General features: G+C 55.7%; 1 protein-coding gene and 1 long non-coding RNA gene across 2 annotated transcripts; one reads left to right on the top strand and one right to left on the bottom strand.

Moving 5' to 3' along the window:
• Positions 1-252: 252 nt before the first annotated feature.
• Positions 253-4,014, bottom strand: LOC112543058 (uncharacterized). Its single transcript, XR_003086504.2, has 3 exons — positions 3,257-4,014; positions 1,674-1,825; positions 253-989 (listed from the first exon to the last, which is right to left on the bottom strand). It is a non-coding gene; the product is annotated as an uncharacterized LOC112543058 (long non-coding RNA).
• Positions 4,015-4,479: 465 nt separating this feature from the next.
• Positions 4,480-5,846, top strand: MAFA (MAF bZIP transcription factor A). The gene has a single exon (XM_088149278.1). The coding sequence runs from the start codon at positions 4,619-4,621 to the stop codon at positions 5,699-5,701; it is 1,083 nt and encodes a 360-aa protein (XP_088005404.1). The 5' UTR covers positions 4,480-4,618; the 3' UTR covers positions 5,702-5,846.
• The last annotated feature ends 3,035 nt before the right edge of the window (positions 5,847-8,881 follow it).

Here is an 8,881-nt window from a genome sequence, read left to right as displayed (position 1 = left end):
AATTAGTCCCACCTTAGGCATGAAACTGTCTGGGTGACCTTGGGCCAGTCCGGAGGAGGAGGAGGAGGAGGAGGATGTTGATGATGATGAAGGCCACCCCCTTCTGAAACTCTTGCCAAGAAAACTGCAAGGATGGTTCAGGTTGTTGCCTGGAGTCAAAACTCACTCAGGCATGATTATGTGTGTATGTGTGTATAATAACATAGACAATAATAAAATATCAATACTTTATATTTATTCAATGCATAGACACACAGGTATACATATCCAGTCCAGAGGCCTCTGGGTGGCCTGCAAAAAAGAACCAGAAAAAGCAGTCAGAAAACCCACTTTTCCAAAGAAAGCCACATGGAAACTTCTGCTTGTTTTTTGGTGGCCCAGAGGTGGTGAGCCTTGTTTCAGGTTCGGAGCTGCTTCTCCCCACTCAAAAGCTGCCCCTTAGGAAAGCAGCAGCCCAGGGCACGCACACACACTTCTCCCATGAGGCCCCTGCAGTCCCAGCTTTGCAGTGTTGGCTGGGGAAGGCAGTGCGTGGCATGCACTGATTTGCGTGCGCTTGAAGGCAAGGATAGAGGAACGCTTGGCGCCACCAGGAACCCAAACAAAGCAGAGTTCCCAATCTTGGTTAGGAGTTTGGGTGTGCAAAGGTGAGTGTCAGCCAAATGGAGCACCGCTTCTTGGTTCATGCGCACGGAGATGGGGGCTTCTCCACTCGGCTCCGCTGCTTAACCGGCCGGGATGCGTCGCTGCTGTCCTCCTGCCGGGCCGACTACAGTTCCTGGAGCTGGTGTGGGGGCCACCCAGCCGGAGGACGTGGCGGGGGTGGTGGCTTTGAGGAGCACTTAGACACCCTCCCAGAATGCTCTGTTCAGACTGGCCCTTCCTCTTCCGGCCAGGGGCACCAGGCGCAATCTGCGGACTTGCACGTTTGGCATTTTTAGTGGTGCCTGACCTGCCCTGGCTCCTGCGTCTGGCTTAAGCAGTGACATCTGGAAAATTAAATACTGATTTTCAAATGTTAAAACAGACCTTTCAGAAGAGTGTTAAAACTGTACAGAAATATCCAAGCACGTCACCTGCATGCTCAAAAACGTCTTTTTGTGCCCAGATTCAGACAAGAACAGGGAAACTCTGCTGGCCCCATGCAAAACAGGCGTTGGCTACCCCTGCCAGCTCTCTGGCACTGGGGATCAAGGTGCCGCGAGGCCTCCTGGCAGGGGGGCCAAAGGGTTTGTTGGCTCAGCAACAGAGTTTCCTTCACAGGGGTCTCAACTTGGTCATCCGAAGGGGCAATTTCTCTGGGATGACCCCAAAATTTGGAGGGGGAAGATTTACAATGCCCACGTTTTGCATTTCAGGCACATCAGCCTTGGCTCTCTGGCCTGGGTCAGCCCTTGTGCAACTTCGCACCGGGAATAACGTATTCCAGGAACGAAGAAATGATGCTGGCTTGGCATTTTAGTGGGCTGCACAACCCCAGTCTGTAGGCCCTTGCGTGGGTTTCGGCTCAGCATGTTGTGCGAATCCAGTCAATCGCAGCTTGTTCAGAAGACCATAATAAAGAAATTATGCAGCCATAACCAGAGTGAACCTTAACGAAGTCAAAGGATGCCATCGTCCTTAATGCCATCATGCTCCCGCTTCCCAACACGAGACATAAGTTTGCAACTCACGGCGTTTCCATGATGCCCTCTGCGGACGGCCCTGAATCTCTAAGGTTCAGTTCAAAGTGCGAGCCTCGTTTCTGCTGTCATCTCCGAGATCTCTTTGGAGAACAGGCGAGAGGGCGAAGGTGCCCCCTTTCAAGAAGGGAAGAAGGCAGGCCCTGGAAATGTTGCAGAAGACAGCAGGGAGGGTCAACGGAGTCGAGATGGAGCGATGCACATGACAAAGGGACACCCTTCGATCATGAAATCACGACTGTCCTCTTTCCTTGCCCTCCATCCCTGTGGGATCAGACGGTGCACTGGAAGGCCGGAGAGCATTTCCGAAACAGCACCCAGGCTGTGAGGTCTCCTTAGGGCCACCTTGATCACACCTCGGAGACCTCTGCTGACACCCTAACGCTTGCCTTGCTGGGGGGGTGTATGTGTCTCTCTCCCACTTTCGCACAAACCAGCCCACCGGTGCCATTTTTTTAGAGGGCTCCCTGGCTCTCAGAAGGTGGGTGGGTGGGTGGCTCTGGGAGACAGGCTGTTTCCACAGGAGGACCAGCATTTGCTGTGCTCTCCCCAGAAAAGGACTCCTGCTGCGTTTCCCTGCTCTTTCAGCTCCTTTCAGTGAGCACAGAGGGTTCCCTCTGAGGACCGGACTGGCCCTGGAGATATTTAAATGGCTCTCCTTCCATGGTTATTACGTTATTTTGCTGCTTTTGTTGATTTGGAACCAAGGCCTGAAAACTGCTTTGAAGTTCTGTTTTTTGTTTTAAAAAGAAAAACTCATAAAAGTATTGCAACTAAAAAAAAATTGCAGAGGAAGTTACAGCCGGGTCTTTTCGTCAGGCAAGAGGCTTTGCTTCAGGCTCCAGATGCCGGCAGGAGAAGCCTTTTCCAACCTTCTGACTCTCCACCTGAAAGAGGCAGGCAAGAAAGTTGCCCTTCTCAGGGGCGACGACCTCCGAGCCCGGCTAGGGAGCAGCCCCGTCCCCTGCTCAGCTTGCCAGGAGCGCCTTATCTTCTGAAACAGGCTGCTGGTTGCAGTTTGTTTGTTGCAAACAAGTCATGTTGCTTCTTTTAAAAACATTCAGGCTGGCCAGAGCGAATCCAAACAGTTCGAGTTGCTTTTATTAGCCTTCTCATGCCAAATCAATAAACAGGAGGAAAAAAGAGGTCGACCGCAGTATGAACCACATGACATCACTTCAAAACCCTGAGAGTTGACCAATTAAAGTCTGCCATCTTCCTATTCAAGGTGAAGGTGGAGTGCTGACCCCCACCCCCACCCCCACCCCACCCCCCACGTTGGAGGAGCCTTTAGCAGGGAAAGCAAAGGAAACGGAGATGCCCACTGAGCCAAACTCAGTGGCGGCCAGTGACTTGGTGGACTTCCCTGTGTTGTTCCTTGGGAAAAATACAGAAAAGGCTTCCCAATGCAGTCTCTGGGCTATATTTCAATAAAGCAGCCTCCGCTCAGCTTTCCTAGTGGCCTCCGGCCCATCCTGACCCTGCTTAGGTACTGCTGCCTGCTGGGACAAGGCTCCCGTCAGCTGCCCTGGGCTCCTGGGGATTTCATGGCCCTCTCTACAGAAATCGCTTACCTTTCCCAGGCGGATGTTTCACCTTGCTTAGCCTATGGATTTCCTGGTGGCCTCCCATCCAAGTGCGAATCAGCTCCCCCAGGTCCTGTGTGGTTTTCCAGATCGGCAGTGCTCCTTGCAGTGGGGCTGCCCCAGGCCACCGGCAGGCCCTGGCAGCTGCGGGGGAACACAGCAGACTTCCAAGGAGGGGCCCCAGCAACAAGAGGGGAGCCGTCTCTAGCTGGGGCCCTTCCTGGCTCGCCGCGGCCGCACTTCGCAAGGCAGGAGGCCAGGCGCGGCCAGGCGGATCCGCTCCGCTCCCAGGGCGCGAAGGGGCTCCCGTTCGGGGTCCCTCCGCAGCAGCGCAGGGCGGAGGGAGGCGGCGACGGAAAAGGCTTCCGGCTTCCCAGCGGGGCCGCCTCCCCGCGCGGCTCTGGGCTCCTCGGAGGGCCGGGGCGCTCCCGGGGACCGGGCGGGCGCGACTTCGGGAGAAGGCCGGGCGCCCCTCGGCCGCCAGCAGCGCGGCTTTTGCCCCGCCCGGCCCTCTTGCTGCTGCTGCTGCTGCTGCTGCTGCTGCTGCTGCTGCTGCCGCCGCCGCCGCCGCCGCCGCCGCCGCGCAAAGCCCGGCTCGGCTTCCCTCCTCGGCCGGCCCGGGCCAGCGGTCTCGGTCCCTCCTCCGGCTCGGCACACGCGCCGCCCGAGACACACCTCCGCCGGGCGGCTCTTCCCGGGCGCGGCCGCTGGAGGGAGCTTCCCGCGCTCTCCCCTCCGCTCTTCGGCTTGGCTTCCAGCTGTTCCCGCGAGAGACTGACAGCTGGACCTCGGGGTTGCTATAGGGATAAGCAAATCGCCCCGCCAGCCCCGGCACGTTATAGGCAGGGAGGAGGCTGCCCCCGCCTCGGCAGGCGGGGCCTGGCTCGGCTCCCTATAAAAGGCAGAATGCGCCCTTCAGCACTTCAGTTACGCGCAAAGGGGGGAGGCGCGCCGGTGGCGGCGGAGGGCGCAGCGCCGGGACCCTCGCGCGGAACGGGCCGGGGAGGGGGGGCGCCGCGGCCGCCCGCCCGCCCCCCAAAGAGCCCCCCTCCTCGCAGTGGGGACAGCGGGCTGGTCGCCGAGCGGCTGCGGGTCCGGCGTCCCGGGGGAGCCCGGACTGGCAAGCGCCGGGCCGGGCAGCAGCGCCACTGGCCCCTCCGCCGGGACGGCCTTCGCCGCGTGAGTGCAACTTTCTCCGCCGTCCCCGGCGGGTCCCGCGGGGAGCGCTGAGCCGAGAGGGGGCGGCCGGCCGGCCGGCGGGTCCCCCGTCCGTCGGCCCGGCGCGCCCGGCCCAGCCTCGCCTCGCGTCTCCGCCGGGCGCGGGGCTGGCGGGGCTCCCCATGCCCTGAGATGGCCTCGGAGCTGGCCATGAGCGCGGCGGACTTGCCCACCAGCCCGCTGGCCATCGAGTACGTCAACGACTTCGACCTGATGAAGTTCGAGGTGAAGAAGGAGCCGGCCGAGGCGGAGCGCTTCTGCCACCGCCTGCCGCCGCCGGGCTCGCTCTCCTCCACGCCGCTCAGCACGCCCTGCTCCTCGGTGCCCTCCTCGCCCAGCTTCTGCGCGCCCAGCCCCGGCGGGCAGCCCGCGCCCGGCCTCAGCCACCCGGGCGGCGGCGGCGGCGGCGGCGGGCCCGGCCACCCCGGGGCGGGCGGCGCGGCGGGCAAGGCGCAGCTGGAGGACCTGTACTGGATGTCGAGCTACCAGCACCACCTCAACCCGGAGGCGCTCAACCTGACGCCCGAGGACGCCGTGGAGGCCCTGATCGGCGCCCCGCACCACGCCGCCGCCGCCGCCGGCCACCACCATCACCACGCGCACCACGGCGGGGCGGGCGGCGGCGGCGGCGGGCCCCCGGGCGGCGGCGGCGGCGGGGGCTACGAGGGCTTCCGCGGGCAGGCCTTCCCGGGCGAGGAGCTGGCGCCGGGCTCGGCCGGCCCGCACGCGCACCCGCCGCTGGGCCACCACCACCACCACCACCACCACCACGCGCACGGGGCCGGCGGGCACCACCACGCGCACCACCACCACCACCACCTGCACGTGCGCCTGGAGGAGCGCTTCTCGGACGAGCAGCTGGTCTCCATGTCGGTGCGGGAGCTCAACCGGCAGCTGCGCGGCTTCAGCAAGGAGGAGGTGATCCGCCTGAAGCAGAAGCGGCGCACCCTGAAGAACCGCGGCTACGCCCAGTCCTGCCGCTACAAGCGCGTCCAGCAGCGGCACATCCTGGAGAACGAGAAGTGCCAGCTGCAGGGCCAGGTGGAGCAGCTCAAGCTCGAGGTCTCCCGCCTGGCCAAGGAGCGCGACCTCTACAAGGAGAAGTACGAGAAGCTGGCCGGGCGCACCTTCGCCGCCGCCGCCGCCCGCGAGCCGCCGCCGCCGCCGCCCCCGCCGCCGCCGGCCCCCGCCAAGCCCGCGGACTTCTTCCTGTGAGCCGGGGCGGCCGGCCCGCCGAAGGACGCAGGCGGAGCGCGCCTTTTCCGGGCGGGCCGCCCGCGGCTGAGCCCTGCTCTTCGGACGCGCCCGCCGGCGCAGAAGCTGCTGCTGCCGCCGCCGCCGCCCGGAGCGCTTCGGGGCCCCCGCGGAGAGACGGACCAGACGCACCGCCCCAGCTGAAGGGAGCGGCGCGGCCCAGCCGGCCGAGGGGCGCTCCGGCGGCGGCGGCGGCGGCCCCCGGGACTCCCGGCCCCTCTGAGCATTCCTGCATGCCGGCCATGTATGGGATTCAGCCCGCCTCGACCCCGGCCCTGCCCGGCCCGCTCCCGGGGCGCCCCTCGGGAGGCCGCGTCTTGCCCGCCCGCCGGGCCGCTCCGCTCCTCTGCTCTGCTCTCGGCGGGGCAGCGGAGCCGCGGCGGCGACAACTTGGTCGGTTCGGCCTCCGGAAGATGAGTTGAGTTGAGTTGAGTTGAGTTGACTTGCCTTTTTGTCTCCCTCGTTCCCGACTCCACGGCTGTGTGTCTGTGCGTCCTTTTTTAAAACGGGGAACTGAGCCAGATTAACTTATTGAGCGTGTCCACTTGTACAGCGGCGCCCCCCCGCCCTTCTCCTCCCCCGCCTTCATTTGCTTGGTGTTTAAATGAGAAAAACGCGAACTTCAAACCCAAGTCTTAACGAAAGTTTGTATGTAATGGCATGCAAATAATATAAGAATTAACTTAACGATGTTGACAGAGCCGAATGCACTATATACAGTAATCAATTGGATTAAATAATGCTGTTTGTTTTATAGAGATTTAAAATTACCTATGCTGTTTAAAACAATATTGGGGAAAAATAAACACTCCTTAAGACAATTTGAAAGGCAATAGATTAATATATGAACTGCTGCTATGTAATATTACAAATACTATGCACCAGAATTATTTATTAAATTCCAAGGAAGCAAAATACAGTTGGAACCTTGATTTATAAAATGCACACTTTATTTATTGCAAAATAAACCCACAAAATCTTGCAGTTATGCTTTTCAGGTGAAGGCTTTACTGAGCTGGATTTGGGATGTTGTTTTTAAACATTTATTTAAAAAAAACATCGTAAAGGAATAAGGATGCTAAATGATAATGGGCATTTCTCAAAAGCCCAGCACAATTTGTGAAATTTTGGAATCTGGTGCATTTTTAAGTGCAAGGCATTTTAAATGACCTTTCAATTTTTGTGGTTTTTAACAGTTTCATCTAGATAAAATCAATTTCGTCTGGAGCTTTGATTCAGTTCTTAATTTTTTTTTCCACATCCTGCTCTTGAGCCATGCAGGCAGTTACAACCTCAAACCAACTTAATATTTATATATAGATAAATATATTTTTTGTTTATTTGTCATGACTGTTTCTGTTTGTGTTCAGGCATCCTAGCTTTCATTTGCTACGAAACAGAAATAAATCTCTTTAGACATAAATCCCTTGGTCTTCCCTTTCTAGTTTTTCTAAATCTGTTGAAGATCTTTATATGTTCCAGTTGTTTGAGGAGGATAAAGCATGAGAAAAAATAATTTTGTTTCGCTTTTGTGCAAGAGAAGCATGTGTATGTTCTGAGACAAAATGTGTGAATGTGCATACTTCTAGCCTTTGGGAAGAATCGGAGATTTAGAAAACATTTAACTTTTCTGTAGGGTAGGATAGATGAAATTAAAAGACCTTCAGTTTAAATACGTGTTCTGGCTAGCAAAACAGATACTCCCCTTGCATTTGCTCCTATGACTCCTTTTGATTTTTCTTTTGTTTCCATAGATTCTGTTTCAGATCACGTCCAAAACATTTTCCCCCGTAAAGTTTCTCTCTCTCCTTTGGGTAAGATTTGTACATTGATTCAGTTTTCTGTAAGAAGCATTTGTTTCAGATGCACCCATACAAATTTTGCAGTGCCACCCTGCAGCTTTTAAGCACTGGAATAACATTCATTTTAAAATACTTTGTAAACATTTGTACGGTATTCAGTTCTGGGTCAAGCATGCATTGTAGCTACTTGTGATATGAAGCTATATGAAAGTCCACCTGTTTCTTAAATACACATTTCTTCTAATCTGCCATTCCTTCTCCTGTTTTTTGGTCCTGTTCTTATATCATTAGAAACAAATAATTCAGGAGAGCCATCTCGTTTCTAATTGAACTATTCCAGTTAACAATTTTGCCTGGCTGCTTCTTGTATTATCACAACACAGTGCAGCCCAGAGGTGTTTATTTTAGGTGGTAATAAATGACTTCCCCCCGAAAAAAGTCAGGGGAAACATTTTATCCTCCTATTTAAATCAGTCTTGTAGAGCTTAAAAATATTTGTCGGCTAAATCATGGGGGGGGGGGGGGGCTGTTTCCAAACTGATAAACGCAACATTTTAAATTCTAAACGTGTGAATGTTTTAAGCTCTACATTTTCAAACAGTGCAGTGCCAATTAAATCACTCTGTTTCCTTTAGAAAAATAGCCCAGAAAATTGATGATGGGTGGGGCAGAGGGGAGAAGGAAATCTACTCAGAAATAGAAGTAATTTTTTAAAAGATTTTCCTTGGAGAAAAAGGCAGAAAATCTGGCTGGAACTTGATTTGTCTTTGAATTTCAATCTCTTGAAATTCCTCCTGGTGAAAAAGCCATCCTGGGGGTTTGCCTCCAGGTAAGGGCCCAGAGGAATTCCTTCTCGGACAGAAAGGGCTTGATCCGAGCAGTTGAGCAGTTAGGGAGACGTTTCCGAAGCTCCTTGGAAGACACTCCGAGGGCTCCAGTAGGGAGGGAGAGAATATCCCATTATCAGGGTGCAGTCCAAAGTAAGGTCCTCGTAATGGAGAGCTGGCAACCTGTTGCCGGCTATTTTTGTAAATGTTGGAAAGGGAGGAGACCGCGGAGTTTGTGCAGTGTTTAAAATACTTTCTTTCCCCCTAAAAACTTCTTTCTCTTCTGTTAGACGGCAGAACTGTCTCTATTTTTCTTTTCTTTTTTATAGTGCTTCCTCACCAGGTTTTGGCATTGTCCCTCTGCCCAGCTCTTTCTCTGCTGCTGCTTGCCATGTTTCAAGGCTGTTTTGTTCTCTGATGCAAATTTACGCTTCCCTGTCTTTATTCCGCTGGCTTCTTTCTAGTAGTCAGACTGGCAGGAAACAGTCAATTAAGGATATGCATGAAAAGCG

This window comes from Python bivittatus, unplaced genomic scaffold, assembly GCF_059951505.1.
Source record: "Python bivittatus isolate LINGU-HERP-01145 unplaced genomic scaffold, Pbiv_v1 ctg000590_np1212, whole genome shotgun sequence".
Taxonomy (NCBI): domain Eukaryota; kingdom Metazoa; phylum Chordata; class Lepidosauria; order Squamata; family Pythonidae; genus Python; species Python bivittatus.
Note: the sequence above shows the minus strand (reverse complement) of the source record. Positions and strands in the feature narration are given on the sequence as shown.